General features: G+C 46.4%; 1 protein-coding gene across 3 annotated transcripts in view; it reads right to left on the reverse strand.

Moving 5' to 3' along the window:
* Nucleotides 1-25,655, reverse strand: part of LOC146178574 (uncharacterized) — a 334,377-nt gene that overhangs the window by 10,668 nt on the left and 298,054 nt on the right. Inside the window, exons 13-29 of one of the 3 annotated variants that reach the window (XM_084578385.1) lie at nt 24,642-24,842; nt 23,771-23,965; nt 23,127-23,397; nt 21,258-21,327; nt 20,247-20,287; nt 19,516-19,543; nt 18,460-18,522; nt 17,464-17,555; nt 15,270-15,658; nt 14,701-14,858; nt 12,938-13,237; nt 10,741-10,800; nt 8,331-8,408; nt 7,308-7,403; nt 6,466-6,528; nt 1,934-2,023; nt 953-1,092 (exon numbers count right to left, since the gene is read on the reverse strand). In XM_084578385.1, coding sequence (XP_084434511.1) covers nt 953-1,092; nt 1,934-2,023; nt 6,466-6,528; nt 7,308-7,403; nt 8,331-8,408; nt 10,741-10,800; nt 12,938-13,237; nt 14,701-14,858; nt 15,270-15,658; nt 17,464-17,555; nt 18,460-18,522; nt 19,516-19,543; nt 20,247-20,287; nt 21,258-21,327; nt 23,127-23,397; nt 23,771-23,965; nt 24,642-24,842 — 2,335 coding nt within the window. The remainder of the gene's footprint in view (nt 1-952; nt 1,093-1,933; nt 2,024-6,465; nt 6,529-7,307; nt 7,404-8,330; nt 8,409-10,740; nt 10,801-12,937; nt 13,238-14,700; nt 14,859-15,269; nt 15,659-17,463; nt 17,556-18,459; nt 18,523-19,515; nt 19,544-20,246; nt 20,288-21,257; nt 21,328-23,126; nt 23,398-23,770; nt 23,966-24,641; nt 24,843-25,655) is intronic. The other 2 variants (XM_084578386.1, XM_084578387.1) reach the window with 2 other exon arrangements.

Below are 25,655 nucleotides of genomic sequence, written 5' to 3' on the forward strand. Positions count from 1 at the left end.
ATAACTACTCACATTTTCATTATCTGTTATTGTCACTATGTTACTGCACACAAAAGAAAGTTCCAAATGAAGAAAATGAGGGTGTTGTAGGAATGTTGCGCAGGATTCACTTGTCATTTTTTGAGAAGATATGTGGTGGTTCTGTCCAGTAAAGACAACCACACAATAAACATGCGATATCCAATATTAGTGATGGAAAGGCAACAGTAGAACAAATGTTAAAATGCAACTCTGGAAGCAAAGCATCAACTGAACCAGATAGTAGCTGAATGGTTTGAAACAATAAAATCAGCAGTATATCAAGCAGTCCATAGCTTAAACCAGCACTTGTACAAGCTTCCATAGTGCTAAGAAGTCCATAGCTTAAACCAGTCAAGCTACCACAGCGCTTAGCTTCCTCAGTCTCCTGACAGTAACATTTTGATCAGCAAAAAAGCAGCAGATAGTCACCACAGACCTTTCAAGATCTGTGCTTGAAGCACTGTGCGAAGTTTACCGAAAGCACTTCCCCACATAGTTGGAAAGTAAAAACCAGAGAGTAAAGTTCCCCTGATGACTAAACCTAACTGATTCCCATTCTATTTGACAAGCAGCAACTTTGTTACGGGATGCCGCATTCCTCCAGGAGACAGCGCTGTCTCATTTGCATTTGAAATTTCACGGATGAGAAATCACAGTGGCTTCACTCAGACCACAACCGAGAGCCGTACTTGCTTACTGGACAATAAAAAAAAAAAGAAGGAATTCCCAAGCACAAAGAAACGTTAACCTATTTGTGGCTGCCAAAAGAACAGTATGGCTGATTAGAGATATCTGATGTCACAGAGTTCATAGCAGAGGTTGGCTTGTTGCCATACCAAATGTGAGCCCACAGTTTTAGTGGGAGATGCAGTGACTACCAGAGTGGTGCAATCGAGTCGCAGGAATGTGTCCATGTTCAGCAATGAAGTACCTGGCTGAGGCTTGGGGTCGTCAGCAGCCATCTTGGCCTTCTTCATGGCCTGCGTGGCCCGGGGGCAGCCCGACAGGCTGCGGTGGGTCAGGAAGCTTCCGTTGGCATGCCCGCTCCCGTCGCACCCGGGGGTCGGACAGCTGCACCGTTCACATTACGTGTACACATGGTTAGGCAAGGCTTCACACATGCATGCACATGCATGATCAAACATTGCACTATGCAGATATTGCCCAGTCAGCTTACTCTGAAAAGTAATGAAGACGAAGATAGCTGTAGCAGTATAGCAGCACGTAGTAACAATGGGTCAGTAGGACATCAGCAACTGGACTAATAATGCATCAAACATTAAACGATACTATTACATACGAGAAGTAAGAAGCAGGCAGTGGCGTGGGCAGGAGCGCTTGTGCTAGGCCCGCCGACATTCATTAAACTAATCTTCTCGCAATCAGTCATGTCCTCTTTTTCTGTGCGCAGTGCTTGCCACCTCATAACATGCCACCTCATAACAATATTATTATGGTTGTTAGTCTAAAAGAAGGGTTCCAAATAAAATATGGCCAACAGCCTGAGTTACAATTAATGTGACTGAAGGATGCCAAGGCTCTTTTAGGAAAGATAAAATTCCAGTTACGTGGTACAAACCGCTACAAGTGAAAATTTCACACGAAATGGGGTGCATTCCAGGGTAAATGAACATCAAAAGATCCTCTGTGCTCGGCCATGGACAAATCCTATGCAGACACTATGCTTGGAGGGGTATGCTGCACACAGTAGCTTTATGCACATGGAAAACCAAATGTGTGGTTACTATTACACGTGTGATCCCAAGGAACGGTTGAACTCATTTCATAAACATTATTTGCTCAAGGCGATGTGGCAGGAAATCTTCATGAACTAGGATTTTCCTTTAAATTCAGTGCTGTTTTTGCGTCTGCAGATGTGTTGAAAACAAATCATATGTGCTATCATGCTTACCTAGCACCTTCTGTCTTGATAGGCCTTCCATCGACACCAACAACTTCATGCCTCAACTTGCTCCGGTTCGCCAGCGGACATCCTGAAGCGCTGTGTAATGAGTCAAAAGGCATATGCATTACGAAATGAAAATACTTCTGGCCAAGTTTACCAACCAACACCTAAATCGTCCCTCTGAAATGGACCCCGCAAATGTGAAGTGAATCCAAACACCTCAATTTAAAGTGGCTACTTTTAAACATGACACTGGTGTTAGCTTTTGCTTTCTGCTTGCAGAGGCTGTCACCACTTCGATGCAGCCAAAGATGCACAGTTTATATGTACGCGGCTATCAATGGCTGTAATTGTTACCACACTGTCTTTGTTGCACTAGTAAATGAGATATGGTAGAACATGATAAGGTGAAACCTAAGCAACTGCGGCTATCAAAGTATGAAAATGATTTCGAAAAGATGCAAAGGGAATGAGGATCGTCAAGCTTTCAAGAAAAAAGATAATGCGCCTGAATTATGGGCATAAAAGCGTTACAGAAGTGCTACAGTATAATATACACCTCACGATAAACATTCGATTTGAGAAACGCCAAGACGACAGTGGAGAAAATGTGAAAAAAAAAAAAAAAAGAAAAAAACGCGCAGGGTGCAAAACACGTTTTCCCTGAAGATGAATGACGGCGCTCTACCACTTGTTGCTCTCCTTCTACTTGCTCCCACGCATTAACAGACGATATCAAAGTAGGCGTTCTAATAAACGCTTATCAGCAAGCAACATCAACTCGCACAGTGAGGTACTAGGGAATTTAAACCGTTTCGCAACTTGACTGCAAAGAGCTGCGCAGCTACGCTCCCGGATTACCACAGTAAACCGGACGTAACTGACTTTAGTGAAAAGAAGTTGTTGGTAACAACGGTCACAACAAAGGCGAAAGAAAACGTACGGGCTAACGGATGCGCAGGGAAAATAACGGCCGGATCGACGGTTCGTCTCTCTCTCTCTCTCTCAAATATTAGAGGTTCATCAATGTGACATACAGCACGGAACTCACACAAGACAAGCAAAGCATTCTACAATGGTTGAAGTGCAGCTGTCTTTTTCATGAGCGCAGCGCAGACTAATTATACTACCAAGCCGAAAGCGACTGTAAACAAAACGACGCCTTTCGCTACAGTGCTCTAGAATATGAGTAGTGGGCTCGGAGAGCGGCCGCCGGTGAGGCGGCTCGTGTCGACGATACCAGATGGCGCCACCAGAGCATAGGTTGTATGAAATGCGGCGCGCCGCACTGTGGCTGCGCGCTCTGCATAGAATCATCGGAGAAATAAACAAGGCTCTGTGCACCGTGGCTCTGTGTTTTAAAACACGTGCTACAACAGCGGCGCGACAAGGACACTAAAAAGAAAGGAACACCATATGCGCACACTACTAACTATTTATTAATCGGAAAAGTGGCATATACATTCATCTCAAGCATAACTCATCGAAATTATCGCTCCGAACCCAACACGTGGAAAACCAGCAGCAACATCAGGATAACAGAGAGGAAACCTTTATCCCCTGCAGATAAACTAACAGATTCTGATAAAAGAAATTAGAAACGAAAAAAGGGCCATCTTTTAGCAAAAGCAGTGTCAAACAATCGTAGCAACAGCAGAGTCATACATTTGAAGCCAGTCCGAAACTTAAAACCAAAAAGAAAATGAAAAGAAAACAAAAGACAATCGCAAAAGCAGTCAAACATATGAAGCAAAAGCTGTCAAAAACCTAAAATACAAAGAGGAAAGGAAACTATAAAAAAATATGAACTTTCCTCTCTTGATAGCTTTTTGTTACGTTATGTACTGTGCGACTTTACAGCCTGCATTTCTAGTATGGCCGTCTGTTGTTTGTTTAGGCGGGTTAATTTTGTTATTGATTTTAATTTTCGCCTTTCCTTAGGTTTCCGACTGCTTTTTCAACAATTGTCGTTTCTATTTCTTTTTGGTATTAGGTTAAATAAGACAAAATGACTTGTATAAAATAAAGCTATCTCTTATTTCAGTGCTCCAACTTGCACACTGCAAAGCATACTCTTAATTTCTCAAAAAAAAAAAAAAGGAAAAAAGAAAACGTCATGCCTCGATTTTTTGTTAAGGTCGGAATCATAACCTGGTGGTCTTTTTCGCTTATTTGGGATAAGTACTTGTTCTTTTTCTTTTTTTAGGAGGTCACTGTAGCGTTTTTTTTTCTTTTTTTTTTTTTTTTTTTTTTTTTTGACAGAGCTCGGCGTGTTCGGAAGCAAAGTTGGCACCGCATCGGGTAAAAGTTCCGGCTTTCCATGTGGGATGTGGACTTCTTTGCTGTGATCAATGCATGATGGCTTGAAATGTAGCTCTCAAACAGAGCAGGTTTCGTCCAAAACCTTATCTTTTCGATGAAGGTTGCGTTGCCATTGCTTCTATCGGCGGTTCTCATCCTTTGGCGCCGCAAAGAGCGACGGCTGCTCGCCTTTCGTCCACTGCATGGTATCCCGTTTTGCAACCGGGAGCGATACAATGCCGTTGACGCGGACGGTACAGTGCGGACGGTTCTTAACGCCGCAAACTCAGAAAGAGTACAAAAGCACCGCAAGGAAGCAAGAAAAAGTTGCAGGCAGCTTGGCGGGACTGCTAGCAGCGTGCGGGTAGCGCCAAGAGTAGCGCCAAGGGTAGCGCAGGCGCTCGGAGTCTTACAGCCCACGCTACAACAGCGCCACCGCTTACATCGGGGCTTGTCGACATTCGCCACATCGCATAGAGGCATGGAGCGCGCCGGCTCCTGAACCCACTACCCATATTCTAGAGCACTGTACTTTCGCTCACCGAAAGCACGACGACAGCGCCATGTTCGTCCCGCGATTGCAAATGCAACGAACCCGTTTCACGAGAGCACGAAGGGTTTGGTTTCAGTTTCGGCCTCGACCACGCGCTGTGGTGACGTGCCGTCAGGTCGTGAAACTTTTCCAGGAACTTTTCGTTTAAGTTGGCCTCTGGACGTTATTACTTGGCGTTAAAAAAAAAAAAAAACAGTGTTGTTTCAGTACGTAGGTGAGCTAAAGAGCGGCCCGTCGATGCGCTCCCTGGGAGCGAATGTTTTCTTTACTCCGCTCTTGATTTTTTTTTTGCTAAGAATGAATATTGGTCGCCCGTGCCTAGCCTGTAATACTTTTGTACATTTGTTTAAATGAACTGATATAAGAACCTAGATTAGCTTCCCTTCTAAACAGGGTGTCGCCGCTATGAGAGCATATTGCGGAAATGGAATACTTGAAACATTTCTTCTCTTTTGAGGTTTCCTGATGAAAGCCATAGAAAACGAAGGGAACGAATTGTTGGGATCCGCGCCGTTTCGTAGTCGCTCTCAAAGCATTTTTTTTTTAGTTAATCGAGGCGGCCCATTATTTCGCTCAGTGTGTTTATGGGAAGCCTGGGCCGCGGTCGCTACTAATGATTAAATATTGCTCTTCTGATATACAAAACTGAAGGTTCTACTGCCAGCGCTCGGGGTAGCAGAAAGCAGGTGAATCATTTTATTTGCTAATGCGGCTAAGTTTGTTTTCTGATAGTTTTGTAACTGTTTATTGACCTGGCTAAAATTTTATAATGGCTTAGTTTTTAACCTTTATAGTTCGGCTTATATGTAACAGCTGTATTAGTTTTAGAATTCAGAAAATGCGATTAGGCTCGTCGTCATGACTCATCATATCCTGGCTACCTTGTGCGCCTTTCAAAAACCGCATGTCCTTTTTGTACCGTCCGTGCTGCGGTGCTCGCAAATGCTTGCTGCGTGAGCACAGATGGGATAAAAATGATCACGTGACACGTGTGCAGGAAGTCACGTAAACTCGTGGGTGCTACCAGCATTGGTTACCGTACGCGCACGACATAAGCGCGGATTTTGAAACGCGCGCAACGTAGGCAAAATTTGTTGAGCTATATGGACGAAGCTAATGCCCTTTTACAAGTTATAAAAAACTGATATGTTCATATCAACTGTAGTCTAGAAATATTTAAGCGCAACTAAGCACCTAACTTTAACACTTAACAATATGAACTACTGTATGATATGGTTTAATGTCCCAACACCCTCATTGTTTTGCTGAACGTATATCCAAATTCGTAACAAATTTTCCTTTCAATCTGATAACTTCCAGTTTTCCTCAACTTTTACCTTCAACACCTTCACCCGCCATTCTGAAGAAATTTACACACTTCCCTTAATTTCAATTCCTGGGAAAGCCTTTGGGTGTAGCATACGCAGGCCAACTAGGTCCTCAAAACATTCCAATTATGGCAGAATCACTTCTCTAGCTGTCTATAGGCAATTCGCGGGCTTTCAAAAGAAGTTTGGAAGCTAGCTCACAGCATGAAATAAAAATTAGCTCTGCCTTATTCTTCCGGACAGTAGCAGCTTTTTTGCAGTGCCCGCCTGATCAGTGAATCCCTTGATGAAAGTTCTACAAAAGGAAATGCGTTATAGTACGACAGAAAGTGAAAACAACTTGAGCGAAACGGTACCTTCGGTGAGATTGGAATTTTCCAGTCACATGTCCTGAGCCATCGCAGCCCGGGATGGGACAGCTGGGGTTCGCATTCGGGAGCGAAAGAGGCGGCAGCAGCAGAAAGCATAGGGATCAGTTGGGGAGGGAGGAAACGATGCGGAAGCATAGACGGGATGGAATGGTTAGGGTAGAAAAGGAGAGAAAGAAAGAATTTGGTTAGTCGGGACTTGCAGCAGAGGGTCATGCGCTATTAGGACGTTAATACACTCTTCACATTCACAAGCGTGGTACACGTAGCAATTAGAAGCAGCTTCATACAGTCGGATAGGAGAAATAAGGGTGCATTCAAGCGGGGTTCTGCAAGTACTGCGGAGAAACGCAGCTTTACACTTGAATAAATCTATATCCTTCCACATTTCTGACACGAACGCATGCACCACTCCGGCGTTTTAAAGCTACAGTTTTTCTTGAAATGACCAAAGTTTGGACACTTCGTGGTTTCGCTTCAGATTGGCTGTACGCTTCTATTTTGTATTTCTCGAGTAAATCAGCAAAGCTTAAATATTGGCCTTCATCTCGTTCAAGGTCGCATGAAGATTAGCTTTTGGCACTGCCTGAATCACGTTGGTGTTGACACCTAATAGACATTGAAACTACGATGGACGTCCTGCGAACGTCCAGTTCATGTCCTAAACATCCGCAGAACGGCACCTGTCACGGAAAGCTGCTTTTACGTTTCTTACAGTCAGAGGCATTTGAGAAAAGTTCGGCGTAAGCAGAAATGCGTTATAGGCGAGTGCACATCGAAGCACAATGGTAGAGATAGAACCAGAGAGTGCAGAAACTGGGTTGCTGTACCTTTTGCCTTGAGATCGGTCTGCCTTCCAACAAAAGCTGTCGCTGCTCGGAGGTGAGTGGTAATCGAGCGTGGGGGACTGTACGCACATGCTCAACCTAGGACCCAAGAGCAAGAAACACACACCTATGTCAGGCATTATAGGTGGGCAGAGGTCGCCAATGCTTATAGCGTTATACAAGTGGGTGTACCCTTCTTTTTCAGAAGTTCCCGGAACAGCAGATTCACTGAGAGGCTGCGCAGCGGAAGCCTATGCTGAAGTCCCTAGCAGTTCAAACCACTAGCAGGGTGAGGAAGACAACTATGCCCTCACCCTTCAGAGATTTGAAGCGCCGGAGCTGTTATGCAAGCACCATTGCAGGTTCCACGAAATCCGGGAACTTTTGGAAAGGACTGCACGTTTGTAGGGTATCCCAAGTTAAAGAGCGTTAATGCCAACTCTCAACGTTCACTTTTCACGCGTGCCATTCCCATCTGCAGCTTGGTTGTCCTAGGTTGAGCCTCTGTGCTCGCGTTATCGATAATCTGCGGCGAGAATTGTTGCAGCTATGCAGCCAACATCTTCCTTGTTCAAGGTCATGTGAAGGTCAGTCGCGAAAACGTGTCACGTTATCAGAAATCGAAAGACCGAACAGGGTTCTTTTTGGCAATATAGATTTATTGGGTCCACCCTAAACGTTTTTGGAGTTATGGCACACTCTATCATTGTAATGCCTTGCCTGCGGGCTAAGCTCTGCAACATTTCAGTCGGCGTAGAGAAATAACACTTATCGCTAAGTCCTTTATGGAGTCGAGCAGGAAAAGATTTCCTATTTCTACTCTGAGTTTATCTGAAATATATGCATATTTTGGTCCCGAACGAAAGTACGCAGATGAATACAAATGGCCAAATAATAGAATTTTGCTCAAGGAGAAAAAAGTAGAGGTTGAACAGCATTATCACCGATGTTGTATGACTATCCCAGGCTAGTATACACTGCCATCTGGGCGTAAGAAAGTGAGGGCGTGCTTCATTGGTTACGTACCGCAGCGGCTCGGCGTCCGGCTTGTCCTCTCGACCGCCGGCTTTCTTGGGCTTGCTGCTTCGCGGGCAGCCGGACAGACTGCAGTGGGAACAAAAGTTTCCAGTCACGTGACCCGACCCATCACAGCCCGGCGTCGGGCACCGCAGTAGAGCGCATACTACAAAGCGGAGGAGCCATTTTACTCGGCCCCACCCGAACCCTCCAGGCGGCTTCACAGAATGCGCATGGCGCCATCCGCTACCGCGCTTTGCATCAGCAAGACGTCATGTACGCATGCGCACTACCGGGCAAAGCCAGCTGCGCATGTCCGCTACCGAGAAGCGCCAGCTGCGCACGTGCACTTCCGGAACCAACGCGCATCAGCACTTCTGGGAGACGTGAGCTGCGGTGAGGGGAGGGTTCCAAGGAGCAAGTTCAGGCCAGGAACAAACCTGCCACTTGAGTGGCTCAGCTGAATACCCATTTAAGTGAATCGCGGGAACAAAACACGCATCACGCTGCGCTGAAAATCTCACACAACAGTGCCGTGGCTGAGCAATATAAACGGCAGAAGAACGGAAATCTGAGCTAGTTGGTGCATTGCAAGATCAAAAAACAGCGCGGCTACTTGGGACAAACAGAGAGGAGAATAACGTCCGTTATTCTCCTCTCTGTTTGTCCCAAGTAGCCGCGCTGTTTTTTGATCTAGCAATATAAACCAGCTTCGTACTCTTAAGCATTCGTATACATTCCATAACGAGCACAACCGTACACCGACCTTGAATGCTCTGGACATTGAAGAGGTATAGAGCAGACTGGAATTCAGCTCGGACGCCGTTCAGGGCGTGCTTGGAGCTCATGCATGTGTAGAAAGCTCGCAGGGTGCATCGCGGATGAGCAGTTTTTCAAACTCGCCTACACGGCGCTTCATTTTTGTCACGATTATTATTGTGCTAAGATTCCTTATGCTTTCTCAATAGTAGACTGAGATAGCATTGGTTGTATATCAACTTCAGTTGATATTCCTGCTTGACCGAAGGAACTCGATATGTACACCCGGATACCTAAAATATACAAATGGCATTTTCATATCTCGTTATTTGCGCTCTCGGAGCGGTGTCCTCATAAAGAAGAGCAATTTCTTTAAGACAGATGAGGTACGCCTGCACATGACCATGCCTTACATTTCTAAACTCTTGGCGCCATTTTTTTGAGCGATGTTTAGCTTCATGCACAGTTACACTATGTTCGTTCGCCCGGCTTTTTAACACTGTCTATGTCGTACGTTCTCGCAATCGCTCGCTGTTTTATAACGCTGAATTTGCCCGCACAGATTCCTACATCTTGGCAAAGCCGTTTCAAAGCGAGCAGCGATTAAAAAAGTCTTCGGGGAATACAAAAAAGCTGCTTTTTTTTTTCTTTGCCAGGCACCGAGGCTTCACAGCTGGAGAAGATTGGGCAAGATTGAGAGAAAGGAATAATAATTTATTATAAAGTTACCTTCAATTGCGAAAAACCTTAACTTTAATTCGTTATCAATTGAATTCCTATCGGAAGACAATACATGTGGGCTAACTCTTTCGGCGCAACTGTATTACAAGGAAACGTTATTGAGTAACAGCGAATATATATTGCTAAACAGTGGTACTGCTTGATAACACAGTGAACTTGTTAGCTATGTACTTTGTATAGTGCCGAGAAATACGCGTAACTAAGTCAGCTAAAAAGTACCGATTACACACGAAAGTAGACCGCAACCGAATACCAATACATGTGCCGTGTAAAGCCCATAAGGACAATCCAGCTATAGCTCACGATACGTCCAGGGTTTACTATCATCATAGTTATAATCTCACAGGTAAACATAAGGCCACTGCAGCACAAAGATGTCATACTCGTGTCTCCGCGTCAACGTCGTGTTCCTTGGTACCATTTTTCTAGTCTGATTCCACCATTCAGTTATTTTTGTCTTGTGCTCCACGTCTTAGTACACACCAGCCAACTATTTCGTTCACCTTTTTTCTTCCATCTTTTCTGGACATAACGATTTTTCCTGATTCTAGCTAGAATGTTTCGAGCACAAAGTCATTCTCTGATCCATGTTGCGTACTCCTTGAAAGAGGATACAACAACTAGTGCAATTCATTTAGCTATTTTGCCAGCTTCGAATTTTGTTTCACAGTCCTTTATGAAACCCAAAAACTGCGCTGACTGTAACGCGACCATAAAAGCGAAATGAACTTTTAGCACTAATGTCAGCTCCTTTTGGATAGCTTTTTCCTTTCTGCGCTATAAGCGAAGTATGTGCTCACGATTTTCTCATGTCTACCAGTCACGAAGACAACGCTGGTCATCAGAGACATAAGGTTCGAGGTTGCCTTGATATGTGGTCAGCTAAGTGGTTGTGTATATCCACGCGGGCGATACTTACTTCAACTCTTGATGCGGCCCTTGCATCGAAGGTCGCTCTTGAAGGCCGCATCCAGGTAAACTGGAAACAGTAAAAGATAAGATAAGAGGGATGACGAGTTGAGAACGCTGAAAGGTGTGATGTGCGCAAGCAGATCGTCGTTAGTTGCAATAAATATTCACACGAAGCTTCGCTCGACAGAAGACCCTCACGCTTTGGGAATGCTCTAAAACCGTTCGTTCCTCGTTGCTTAATAATCTCGGTACCAAAAGAGTGAAAACGACATGATACGCACAAATACATTACACTCAATTGCAAAGGTGGACGAGTCGCTAAGCATTCCTGACATCAGACACCAGTTAAAAAAAAAAAAGGAACAATGAAGATTACGAGACAAAGACAGCTCTGTCTTGCATGTTACTTACTTTCATCCTCTGGTCTGCTCGCTTTCATTTTTAGCTTCATACATAACGCATATGTGTATACCATCTATTCCGCTTATGCAAAATAGTCGTCGGCCAAAACCGTGATCGGTACAGTTGCGTACTCAAGGTACAATATGAACTGTGTGGTGCAATAAAAATCGGCTCATGTTTCATCTGCTTTGCTGTTTTCATTTCTTTCATCACTTCTTGGTATAGACCTTGCCAGTAAGGGGCTGCCTGGTCGCCACTATCTTACTCGCTGGACTGTTGCATGCAGCTGGCTCTGGCACGACAGAAGCCAGTGTAACTGACTCGCAACAGATGGAAAGGTCCATAGTTGGAACAGCCCCGATATTCACTTGGAGTATCCGTTTCGTATTAACTTGTCAATTAATCGTCGTGTACCTGGCTGATGGTGGCTGTAATAACGTTAGAATCATGCGGTTCTCGCAGCATTCCGGTGATATCAACAGCGATGCCGAGATCCTCTTTTGCTCCCGGGAGCAACCAATAAAATAACACAGAAGGCCCGCCATTTGTTATGGAGACTAAATCACATTGCTAGGTCGCTTGGTGTTTGGTAGTAAATGAAGATGCCATGATCCCGTTCGTTATTGGGGCAGCGCAAAAAAAAAATATTGCTCACTTTGGACACTCGAGACTACAACAACGAACTCGCCATTCAAGCCGGCGTTTGAGTGTTTGTTTACAGAAGCAGAAGCCTTGCCTTGTCTTGTGACATTATAAATAATTTCTTTTGTCTTAGCAAGCCAGCGATTGATATGTCGATGCAAGCTGACATATCAGTATGCCTCCAGTGAACAGATGTGAGGGCAGTGCTGACGTGAGAGAAAGAAGCATATGTCGCTGCAGTGAGTGAAGACAAACAAAGCCATATCATTGAGCATCAAGGTTCACCACACGAGCGTCTGTGTCCTTCATCTAGAAGTGCCAGCGTGCATCCTAGAAAAGGGCTTGTTGCGGCTACAGGAACATTCACTTCTTCCGACTTCAGCGAAACCTGGTGGCTGAAGTGCGCCTAACCGACTTCCTAACCGTACGTTTGCAGACTGTTTTTCCGACTGACCTTAGTATGAAGGATGACTGTTGTGCGGGAGCGGAGTCGGTCGCAGCTCGGGTGCTTAAAATATTCGATGCAAAATGGCTGGCAGTAATCCTTTCCTTCTTTGTATTTGGTTTTTAATAAACAACTACATTAGTCATCGACGTCTTCTAGTCTCTTCACGAAAGCTGGCTGAGTGTTCACAAAGAAGTGTCAATCCGATATCTCTCACCTTCTGTGCGAAGGCTTATTGCCTATAGCAAATAGGGGGTCTGGGGTGTCCAAACTATTGTGCGTGGACGCGGCCAGTTATGAGAGTACGAATAAAGAAAAATGCCCCTTACGGCGAGCGAGCCAGGACACCGCGGGATTTTGGATGCAAGCTGCAGTGTAACAAAACAGAGTGAGTTGGGTCAGCGTTAGTAGTCAAAAACGTTCGTTAGGTCCACGTGATTCCAGGACATAGCTTAGAAAGAGGAAGGCTGATCGCAACAAAAACTATATGTTTAAGCCTCTGTATACGATGCGGTTGTATAAGCGCCAACGTTAGGTTGGACCGTAGACCTAACAAATGGAGACAAAAAGTAGTTCTTTATCTTGACCATGGTGGGGACATTGAGGGGATTCAGACTGCTTTCTACAAGATATACATGTAATTAAGCTTGAAAACGGGTGGTATATATGGGGCGTATATGTTTCCGACATGGAGGGAGTAGGGCAGCATCACCACCTGTCCTTGTCCGCGAAGTCGGAGCCCGCGGGTGTGGGCCTCCCGGCGAGGGGCTGAAGGTGGTCCCTGGTAGGAGGTGGGGGACTGTGCAGGGACGGCGGCGGGTACGGGGGGAACCCCTCCGGCCCGCCCCTCGAGAAGTCCACGGGCTCCGTTTGCTCCTCGGGCGGCGGCACACCGCCGCGGTACATCCCGCCGCCGCCACCGCCGCTGCCCGGAGGAGTCATCGACTGATGATGAGGCGGCGGCTGATGGGGCTGCTGATGCTGCTGCTGGGGACCGCCCAGCGCCGGGGACAGACTGCGGCGCCCAATGCACGAGCCCGTTGCTCTGACAGGACTCCTTACAGCTGTCTCTCTCTCTCTCTTTGGGAACTCCTTCCACAGCTGCGAAACTACTCAGGTCTTATAGTTCCGGTTTATTGGAAGATCGTCCCTGGGACTCTGAACAAAGGATCATTAAGCTTGTTTTTTTTTTTTTTTTTTTTTTGCGTTCACTAGAAACTCAGCTCAGTGGCAGACCCCTTATTAGCAATGAGTGACCATTACCAACAGTTCCTGTCTAACAGTTTCCTTCAAGCAGTTCCACTTTACCTAATGACGGGTCTAGATGTTACAGTCACGTACCACATGCCCAAAATATGACCCACTGGCCTGCTGCATTGGCAGGCAAGACTCAGCGTGAGAGGCGATCAACAGCCAAGACAATGTCTTCGATGAAACTCGTTCGGGTCGCGATGCCTGATTTAGCAGAGCAGTTTCGCAGCTGTTCGAGAAGTGTTAAGAGCTACTTCGCACTACAGGGCACAATTTTCCACGGCGAAATGGGAGAAGCGAAGATGCTTCAGTAAACATAACTCGGAAAATCTACGGCTCCTTCGTGGATCTGAAGCAGAGTTCATTCACGACGAGTGGTACGCGTGAGCACAAAGCCGAAGACTGTGGCGCATGCTTGGAAATTCATTTGCCAGGGCAATTTGGCGCAAGTGCAGAGTGTTTTCGCAGATGTAGGAGCAAGCTGTAAATTTTAATTTACTGCTTGGGGGTCTGAAGTTTAGGCAACTTGTTGAAGTGATAACTTCACTTCAGAGGTATATAATAAAGGAAACGGAGCTACAAAGAGGATATTTAATATTCGTAACTAGATGAGGTTCCCCAACGCACACAGCACGACCACCTGAATAGTGACTACCATCACTTTTTTGCAGCTTCATCATTTTTTTGCCTGGTGGTTTGTTGAATTCCTGCTTACAGCTGAATGAAAACTGAAATCACGTCAGTGCCGTCACGTCACATGCCTAAGCTATCCTTCGGGCGCAGCTTAGAAGGGACCATAATTATTCATAGGACGAGTGACGTTGTTTAAACGTTTACGCTGTTAAAAATCCGAAGAGATGAGATTTTTATGCTCAAGGGTAACTGAGTACATTACTTGCCAAATTCTTTGCTGACCTTGATTCAGATAACGGCCTCAGCCCCCAAGCGGCGCTCAGGTGAAATTAAAGAGCGTGATCACTACTGTAGCCGGGGAAAGTGTTGTACGGGGTATTGATGTAGATAAGAAAATGCGTCTCTTCCTTTTTTATTTCGTGAGCAGGGTAAGCGTTGGCTGCCGGTGCAAACGAGGCGATATACAACGACACGCCGCGCTAAAGGTCAGGTTAACGCCTACGGATTGTGCGAAGTGTGGAACCATAGGCCATGCAAGCAGACAGAGACAGTGATAGGCCATGCATGCGACCATAATGGTGTTAGCATCCGTACCTGTGCCTAGGGACGAGAGGCAGGTCGAGGGCCGGGTGGATGTGCCTCACCCCTGGTGGGGGCGCTGGCGGGAGGTCCCCGAGGGCCTCTTGCCTCTTGGACAGGTTCACCGCTGCCCCCAGGCCGCCTCCACCGCCCACCATCACGCCGGGCTGATCCTTCGTTTAGAGACATGAAAAACGCGACACATGATGTTTGTACCATATACGTGGCCTCGATGGCCTCGGCTCTAGCCTACTACACGCGGGAACAGCTAAAAAACGAAGCTTGATGCTCTTCGGAGGAGGCCCTCCATCACATGTGACTGAACGTACTGTCATAACATGTAAGGATATGGATTGTTACGTCACGAGAATACGTCAGCGCCCTTCGCCCTTGCCCAATCAATCAATCAATCAATCAATCAATCAATCAATCAATCAATCAATCAATCAATCAATCAATCAATCAATCAATCAATCAATCAATCAATCAATCAATCAATCAATCAATCAACTAATTAATTAATTAATCAATCTATCAATCAATCGATCGATCAATCATTAGCTCACTCGATATCACTCACTCACCAGCGGCGGCGAGGGAGAGAGGCGTTGCTTGACCGTTACGGGCAGCTGCGGGTCCTTGGGCTTGGGCGCGATGGGCCGGTTCGGGGCCGGGCTCATCTGCTGCGGAGGATGGGGCGGTGGCTGCTGCTGCTGCTGCTGGTGGGGAGGAGGCGGCGGCTGTTGGTGGGGCGGTGGTGGCTGCTGCTGCTGCTGCTGCTGGTGTTGCTGCTGTTGCTGCTGCTGGAAGAAGTGGTGCGCGTACTCTGGCGGCGGCGGCTTGCTGTACTTCTCCAGCTCCTTGGCCAGATTGGTTCGCGGCGTGGTGGTGGGCACGTAGCCCGGATACTTGTAATCGTGCAGCTCCAGCTGCTTCACGTAGCACATGGGCCGCAATACACGGTCCGATGGGGCTGCACGGTTCAGTCGAGAGCAGTTATTAGAACGACCGCTATTATAGACGTTGCTTGCAGCAAACACCACTGTGAACAGCGCGGAGAGCGATCAAAGCATCGAAAGTTTTGCAATCCCATTATCATTACTTGCTCCGACCTTAATTCGGTTCATATCCCACTGCCCTACACCTCTCATACAAGAACTGTGAGCTTCTGCCTATTTGCTGTGAGTTTATTCATTTATTTATTCATACTGTTAACCCTTACTGAGGGTCATGACAGGGAGGGAATCAACAATACACGTAAAATCAATAACACATCTGAAATTTCAAATGACAGAATACAGTAACAAACACTTTGAGTTACAATTATATAAACACCATCTCAGAAAGCTGCTGAGCTGGAACAAATTACATAGAAAGCGAAAAAGTACATACAAAGTAATAGGACGCGACACATAGGGGACGACATGTTAGCCTTCATTTAAGTACTGATCGAGACATTTCTGGAATGCTGTTTTACTGGCACTTTGTACAACATGAGTAGGCAATTTATTCCAGAGCTCTATAGCGTCAGGAAAAAAAGAAAAGCGAAATACGTTAGAGTGAGCGAAGTACGGCCGTATGGTTGCATTATGATTCAACCTGGCGCTATGTTTAGCAGGTGGGTGGAAGTACATTTCCTTATTTATCTTTAAATTGTCATGCAGTATTTAGTGCAGTACTTTCAACTTTTGCTTTATTCTTCGCGTTTATAACGGCTCAAAGTTGTAGGAGTGCAACATTTCGGTGACCGAGTCAGTTCTCCCACATTTGCCACAGATAAAGCGTGTCGCAAGTGGTTGTATTTTCTCGAGATTATCTCTCGAGATTTTCTCGAGATGACATGAGCCACAAAGTTTCGTAGAAGGTGCATGTTCCTTCTGAAATCACTATTGACACCAGCGCATCGCATTAAAATTTAAAGCTTCATATTACTCCGGCACAAATCTGTTTTAGTAATTCGAAACGAGCGCGCAAACGGACGAGTGAAAGGCGGTACGGATTAAATAGACACTGAAAGGTGTCCAACGAGGGTAAGGGAAACCAATGATACCGATAAATATGAATCGTCTATAAACCTTCCCCAAAAAATGTTCAATCATGCATGTGTGGAACCAGAGACATCAGCGCTTAAAAGCAGGCTCTATGTTCTCCGTTTCAAACACCGCGGGCCGAGCGAGAAAAACAGAGAGAATCGACAGATACCGTGCTTTGCGCCCACGAATACGTCATAAAGCACACTATTGCTCAGTTACACACTTTGTTTTGTCGCTTGCTCCTCCCCCAAGGCTTAACAGTTGGGCGTGTTAGAGAAAATGAGCTATAAGCGCCACCGTCTCCCATCTGGCGCGCATCTCGACTTCTTCGCAGCGGTCTTTGGCGGGCTAAAGACAACCCCTTCCCAGTGACGTGATGCGCGCCTTAGGGCGTCCAGGGGAAGAATTTGCGTAGAAGACCGGTGCTAGTGATGCCGCGGGGCGTGGCAATGGCAATTAAAAAAGAGCTTGCAAATTATCGGCTCACCATTGAAGACTTTTACGCAACGTTCATGCTCAATGGCTCAATGACATTTAGGCCATTGGACAGGTACTTTTTGAGCCCCCTCTAATTCTATGGCCCTTTAGCCATAACATGGAGTGCGCAACTTCACCTTAGAAAGGCGAGAGTGTACTCATCCTCTCAAAGCGTGTCGCTAGCCATCCCAAGTTCTCAATTATTTGGGCACCTACACTATGAGTCGCTCTGTAAGGAAAGTGGAAGTGCATGGTCATCTGCCCTCACCGGGACTGGAGGTGGCGGGCGGGTGTTTGGCGACGTTCTTCTGTTCCTTCTGAGCCAGCTTCTCCATGGCGGCAATGGGGCACCCGGACAGGCTATCCGACGGATTGGATACGGGGGAGAGAACAAGACACAGGCAATGATTTTACAACTCCAATCGAAGCTATACACTGATCGTGATACCGAGTTTCTCGAGAACCCAACAGTTTGTATTTGATGCTTTGCGTGCGAGCAGGCGAACGGATATGCAGGATATTGCAACGCTCCTGTCGACGTCACAGGCGCATCCTGGAGTTTCAGCAGGCTGTAACTGCTTCGTTATTAAAGCTAAGCGTCAGCTAACAATATTCGGGGACACTTAAGCTCCGCCCATAATGGTATGACGCGACAAATTTAATAGGTCTCGCCTGTGGCTCCACGTGCCAAACCTCGCTCACGTACACGCACCTTGTTACTCTACCATTACTTAATTTGGGCATATATTATGTTGCACATACTCATCTGCATGCAGTGGTTAGTTACATGAGGTATAAAGCTCCGCTTTATTAATCAAGCCGCACGAACGTGTCTGTGTGGCCCAAAGGTAGCCTGTGTGTAGGAGCTAGGAGCTGCCCCAGGTGGCAGCTCCTTCCAAATCGGCCATGTCACGTGGTATCGTGACGTCACACAACTCGTTGACTAATCAGTGCCCGTATCACTTGCCAGAGACATGCTCGTGATTTTTGACTCACAACGTCGACTACGCCGACGTCGGGTTTCTGGTGAGCGGAGATTTTAACGATATCGCGTTAAAACGCCATAACGTAATAACCTACCATGACAAGAATAGTCATGGTAGCTGCTTAGCGGACGATAACGAGGCAGATAAGTGCGACCGCGCAAACGTGATCAGCTAATAAGTCACGTGTGCATACCAGCGTCTGCCAATGTTTAACGGTGGCAGGATGGGCATCGCGCTACCAAGGCAAAGCACTGACTAAACACAAATGAGACACTCACCTTCTGTGTGAGTTTCTGTTGCTATTCACATGTCCTCTTCCATTACAGCCAGGAGTGGGGCACCTGACGGGAAAGCTGGGTTGAGTCACACAGCGAATGCGACAATGGCACGCGTGTTTAATAAGCAAGCGTTTCCTAAAATGCTGCAACGCCACAAGCTTCGTTGAAAACTTATTCCGTTAGAAGAAGCAAAAACAGCTATTGTGGTGCGGAAAAGATGTACTCGTCTGCATGACGTTAGCTGGCGTCAAGATTAATTTGAGAGATGGAGGAAGATGACGGTTTATGTGCTTCAGCTGCCGCAATGGCCTGTGGTATAAGCGACGTCAGTCTACTGCTGATGAGCACGCGGTTTCTAGTGTTTAAATGTCTAGGTTTAGGAGAAATGCAAGGTAGTAAATCGGAACCGCTTTTAAAAGAAATCGTTAAATTTTACGTTGTAGATAATATTATAAGGCATGCTTTCGTAAGTACAACGTCTAGAGTACAGTACTTGGGAAATATTTTTGGGAGAAAAGAGTATTAACTTTCGTTACTTTATGATCGCTGGTTGGTAAGAAAAAAATATTAGGGTTGCAAGTTACAAAATCTCCATGATCGTGGGTATAGACGCCTCATTCAAAGACTACAGAGGCTTCATTTTCTTGCGGTAATTGCAGCTGTATGGAAGCGCGGTAAAAGGAACAACGTTACGTGCGTTTTATGCAGTTCAGTATAACCTACAACAATGTGAGCTTGTTGCCTAAGAAGCAAACGTGTGACGCAACACAAAACACGCATAATCACGAGCAAAATGAACATAAACACACACACACACAGCACAATACACATAGTAATAAACGGACAACATAAAAAGAATTAGACACGAACATACACACTGCTACTGTGCAAAACTAAAAAAAAAAAAAAAAACGGGCACAAAAACCAAGCATGCACTAGGATCCCCGTGCTACCAAAAAGTGAGTAGGTTAAAGTTTTATTAAAAAGAAAGTAAGACATTTAAAGGAAAAAAAAAACAATCTGGGAACGTAGCGTATGCACCCAACAGTTCCTTACTTGAGTATCGTTTCGTGCTGTGCCAAAACTGCAACGAGAGTTGGAATGAAGAAGAGAAAAAGTTTTGGTTTTTCAAGTCCAGGCACTAACAATTTGTGCGATGTTGCTACACATTTGTGCACAACTCGCTATTGGGCGCGGGGTAACGAGGGTACAACGGGGTAACGCAGAGTCAGACTACTACACGAGACTGTTCAGCAGCTGATGCCTTTTATTCCAGAGTATTAGCTTCATTATCCCCATTTCCTCAACTTCCTGTTAGTGCAGAATTACACTTCAGATTCCACTTTCTCGGAAAAACTCCTTTCTCCTAACAAAACTTTCCGAAAATTCTCTCACATTAGTATTTGGGTTGGCCAGTTGGAGTACACAAAAAGCCGGCTGTCACTGATTGCTATGATCAAGCTAATAATAATATGCTTGGATTGCCTTGCAATCTGCACACCAAAAAGTTTCACCATCACAGCACCGAATTAAATGAAACATTTCGCTCGTATTCTAGCATCAATATCACGTTTAGCTCTTCTCATAGTCCGCGTGGTAAGACACGTGGCGCAGAAAAAGACGCGGCATACGTGCAGTTTTACTATTCACATGTTGCTTCCCGAAGATTCTACAGAAATCGCCAACCCACTAGAATAAGGACGAAATACATCGGCCATAAATTTTACGCGGTCAGATCAATATCTATAACTGCTACTAAGAAAGAAGAAAAAGAAAATATAACTTACTTTCGGGTGTAATCTTGTCCTTTCTTGGGCACCCAGACAGGCTTGAGTAGAAATAATACGGAGAATCAGTTATATGTAGCAGTCGCTCTTCACAATAAATGATAGTTTGCCATGTTAGAAAATATAAAAAAGGTAAAGTGTAGAGTTGAATTATAAAAGTGTAGCGAATATCCCGGCGCTGCCTATAGGGACTTCTCCCAGCTAACGGGAAATTGTTTTCGACATGGCCTACCCTGCTGGCGTGTCTGACAGCGCGAAAGCGAGCTGGAAAGTGGCGGTACCTATGCCGCCACCGCGAACTCCGTGGATCATTTCAAAACAGATAAAAAGAAAGAAGACTACAGTATTTGAAAAACTCTCACAAACATTCTGTCACTGTCTGCTCAATACCAGTATGCTTTTTGTTTCCTCAGTCCTCTTTTTTTAGTGTGTTGCTGGATAAACGTGAACACCGGATTTTGTAGATTTGTTAGCTTTCAGATCAAGGCCGGGTCATCAGAGAGCTACGAGGAAGCCGGTAATGCATAGTTTCGCGCTTTTTTCGACAACCTACACTGCCTGTTATAATGCCCGCCGAAATCCCGGTGTGTACTCTCGTTATAACGAATTTTGCTCCACCGATCATGTAGCCGGAGAGGCGGTTGAGCTGAAATTGCTTTTTCTTGCCTGCCAGCCAGATGCCGTACGCAGTCGGCTACGAAGGTCAGTACTGCGTTTGGAAAATATGGGACTAAAGGAGCGTCAAATTCGGTAGCTGCAAGAGAATAGCTGTAATCGGCGACTCTGCCGTCACAACAGATGTTTGGTAGTATTTTTTATCGTGAACTTCCAGGAGCGCTGGAACTTTTTGTAGTAGCATCAGAATGTTTTTTAGTTACTAACGAAAGTACTGCACACAGAAATATACCACAGTACTGGAGAAAAAGTATAACAAAGCAAACATTATTTGGCGTTACAACAAAGCGTTTGTGCTTTTGATCGTGACGAAAAAGTTGTAGGTGTCATACTCACCTTCTATGGTGCGAGTATAAACCTGTCACGTGACCCGTGCCATTGCAACCCGGAGTTGGGCATTTGCTGTCTGCAGTACACAAGAGGAAAGAGGACAGGGAAGAAGTCAGAACGACGGGCAACGATTAGACGATGTGCGAGTATTGTTTCTTTATCTCATAAGACACCTTACCGAGAAACTGTACTGCTCGAAGCACTTTCAAAGGGAGCATTTTGCTAATCTACAGTCAGTATAGTCAGAACTGAAGCATAATTGGGAACCATGCATCTTTCTCGCAGAGTAGATTTCATCTGGATCCGCTATCCCATAGTGTCTTCCCAAATTCGTGCAAAAGCAAACTGAACATAACTCGAAATTGCGAACTATCTTACCTATAACAACAGCGCTACAGACGGGACGTGGAAGAAAGGACGACAACACAGCGCTGTCGCGCTGTTGTTATGGATCACCGTGCACACCAACTCGCCCAACAACTGGTATTGTCGAACTATTTTAGTTACATAAAGCACTACTCTCACATTTTCTGCCAGAGGGCGGTATAACTAATGGGGGAAATTTCGATCCTGACTAGAGAGAAGTCTATATAAGATCCTCGAGCCTGCTGTTGTTGGACTTCATACGAGAAAACGAAAATGAACCTTACGCGCCTGACCATCCACTGCTAACATTTTTTCCAAGTTGGAAATAGAACAAAGGAAATGGGGTTGGTTATTATTGCCACTGCTTCCTTTCAGAAAACAGCGAAACAGCTGCGAATTTACGACTCGGTGAATTTTGATTACGAAACGAAAAATTGCATGGCCACAACTGGTAGACCTATAGTTCGTATAGTGACTCTCTCGTGAATTGTTATTTTTATTTTAATCCAGAAATAAACAGAACCGATGAGTTAAAAGAAATGCGTTGTGTTTCAGGAGTGGGCCAGCTAGGAGGTAGGCCTTTGACTTCACCTGAAAGAGGTGCAAACTTTGGGACAATGCACACAACCACATCGCATTGTTCATATCTTTTGGGCAGATGCAGATGAGCGCATTTTGAATTCAGCTTTTTGGTTTTCGTGCTTGTGTCTGGTCTTCACGAGGCATGAGCGTCTATCTGGGTATGTTGTGTTGAAACAGATGAACTCTTAAATGCTCAAACTTGCATAAAACTTCTCTTTTGTTTGGAAACACGAAGAGTAGTAAAAACATGAAAATGACTATAGAATGTGGGAATTGCTTCCAATAACTTTAAAATGAACTGAATTATTCGATGAGCGTCGGTGGACTAAGAATATGCCTGTCAGCCAAGGTTAGCTGTAGTGATGCCAAACATATTATGGCTCCGACTTTCAGATTCGGTTATAAGAATTTAGGAGCCTTTACTTCTACACTCTTAATGTGGTTCCATATATGTGTCTAAAAGTTCGTTATAAGTGGAACTTTTTAACGCGTAATGGAGCCAGATTAAGAGCGTATCTCTAATGACGGTGGTAAGAATCAAAGCTTCCTTGTATCGTCAATATTTTTGTTGCGCATAGTTCAAAGCCAAACATGGGCGAATGTATTGATGCTATATGGGCTGTATGGTCGTATGAGCCTGTCACTATCTCTTTTGAAAACGGGTGCTGAAGGGTGACTCTTGGCTCAGCATTTTTTGCCTGTCTTACTATTTAAACAGTGATGGCCATGGGTGACCCTTAGGTGCTTGATGCGCTCAACGCCTGCCTGTACCTGACCTGTTGGAGCCATCTTGGCACCTAAGCAGTAGCAACGAGCACAGACCCTATAGGTACGACGTGCAAAAACTCTTTAATCAACGAGACTATGCCTTAATCTCATTGCTAACAAACCGCTGGTCGCACTACTGATAGGACTGAGGAGGTGCACCTTTGAGCGTGCCGTCGGGCGTCCTCTGAGGTGAGTCCATGAGCGCGGCGTGCGAGCTGGACTCCTCGTCATCGTCCTCTTCCTCTTCGTCCAGCCGCAGCCGGCTCTCGTCGATCACCAGCGGATGGTCGTCATCCGGAAGCGGAACCAGGTGGCCGCTGCTTCCGGGTCCGCCACCTCCACCACCGCCACCACTACCGCCGCTGCCGGGATCTTCCATCCCACCGCCACCACCGCCGTAGCCCACAAGGGGCGGCTTCAGTGCTTCCTGCTGTAACGCATACAAGATCGTGCACGACGGTGACCTTCGGTCGAGACGGCTTACAACAGCGTCGGCGCTAAGATTGGCGCGGTTTAACTACGGTGCAGCTGGCAATGACTGATCGAAATTCGGTCATTAATGTTGAAAAAAAAAAAAAAGAGGTGTCATGTCACGTTTGGGAATAGCAGGTTATGCGTAAAGAGGAGAATTTTTTTTTTGTTGAGCGACCATTTCAAAGTGATGTTTCAGTTATAGGCCTAGCTGACTGACGCCATTTTTCTACCAAAGAATAACTGACCGGAAGCACAGAGGGCCGCAAAAAACAGGTAGGCGATGACCGTGGCGGTATTTGCTTAAGTAATGGAGTCTTCGCGACGCTCACCTTCATCTTGGTCTCGAGGATGGCATAGCGGGCGGCGGGCTCCGGGGCCACTTCGGCCATGGCGGCGCCGCCGCTGAAGGGCCCCGCGTACGCCCCGCCTGGAGGCGGAGGTGGGAATTCGCGGTGTTGCTGGGGCTGCTGTAGGGCACAGTCCGAGTACCGCATGGCCGGCTCCAGCTTGGGCTCCTGCTTCACCTGCGCGAGTGACCCTACTCTGTCAACTATACGCACGACACAGCAGTTGAACAATTTGTCTTTTAGTTCACGAATCACAGTCCACAAGCTCACGAAGCTTCGGTAGTGGGTTCACGGAATAATTACGTGTGAAATGAAAGCAGCATACCAACTAGGAGAAAACATGTAATACAGCTGCATCTTGCCAACGATCACTTATGGCACGAGAACATAGAAGTTTACGACAAACTTGAAATTAGATACAGGACAGAGTAGCGAACTAGAGGTAGCTGTGACATCAAGGGAGAGGGAGAGCGGAGTGGACCAGAAAAGAAAAAAAGGAGTTATGGATGCCTTAGTTGAACTGATGGTGAGGAAATGGATATCGGCAAGGATTTAATGATAAGAATCAAATCTCTTACGTAAGAAAGGACACTCCTGGAACGGGGAAACATAGCAGCACGTACGGGAGAGAAATACATTTGGGTCAGGGAAATCTGCCGGTATGATGTGGCTGCAGCTGGGGCACGATGGAGTTGAAATAGATAAAAGAGTCAAGCATTTGTCCAACACGGACGTAACTGGGATGTCGAATATGCGTGCCATCGTATAGACTATTTTTACAATGTCCTGTCAAAGAGGCTCTGGAGCTTCCGCCCTTATAAACGATGCACGTAAGAAGGCAGCCTGCACGAACCTGGACGTGCGGCATGCCGCCGAACATGAGTGCGGGCGGCCCCGGCGGCGGCACCAACGGAGGCACCCGAGGGGCGACGACACCACTGGGCGGACTGCGGGAGGCGCGTCCGCCGGCAGCGCCGCTGCCTCCCACTCCCAGTGCGCCACCGCTGTTGGTGTTCGCACGGTGACAGCAGTCCTCACGGCTGGGCTCCTCCAACTGTGATGAGAGCGAGGGAGAGAAAATTGACAACTTTTACGCTGTCTCCAAATGCGTTAAACTGATTTAAAACTGATTTATTTGTAGGAAGGGAAAGGCGCGGTCACTGTCTCACTTGTTTTTCTGTGGACACCACAACCGCGCCGTAAGGGAAGGGAGGAAGATGGGAGTGAAAGTGGAAATAGAGAAAGAGGAGCCGTAGTGGAAGACTACGGAGTAATTTCGACCACCTGGGGATCTTTAACGTGCGCTGACATCGCACAGCACACGACGCCTCTTCGTTTCGCCTCCATCGAAACGCAGCCGCACTTAACGAGAGCAATAATTCGGTGGCAGGCTAGCCCCCACCACAAGCGGCGGTGATCTACCGGTCTCAGCCCCGTAGGGCCAGGAGCAGCCACCCTCCAATCCCCACCCTCTCAACTTGCATTGCTCCCCCCAAATGCGCTAAACTTAACGAGAGCAATGCAAGTTGAGAGGGTGGGGTAATTCGGTGGCAGGCTAGCACCCACCACAAGCGGCGGTGATCTACCGGTCTCAGCTCCGTAGGGCCAGGAGCAGCCACCCTCCAATCCCCACCCTCTCAACTTGCATTGCTCCCCCCAAATGCGCTAAACTTAACGAGAGCAATGCAAGTTGAGAGGGTGGGGATTGGAGGGTGGCTGCTCCTGGCCCTACGGGGCTGAGACCGGTAGATCACCGCCGCTTGTGGTGGGGGCTAGCCTGCCACCGAATTTCTGTTTTAGACCGTCATTGCACCCTCAACTGTTTCGGTGGTGGACGACGGCTGTAGCGACGTGCGTATTTCTCTCC

Source organism: Amblyomma maculatum, chromosome 9, assembly GCF_055883805.1.
Source record: "Amblyomma maculatum isolate TAMU_Amacu chromosome 9, ASM5588380v1, whole genome shotgun sequence".
Taxonomy (NCBI): domain Eukaryota; kingdom Metazoa; phylum Arthropoda; class Arachnida; order Ixodida; family Ixodidae; genus Amblyomma; species Amblyomma maculatum.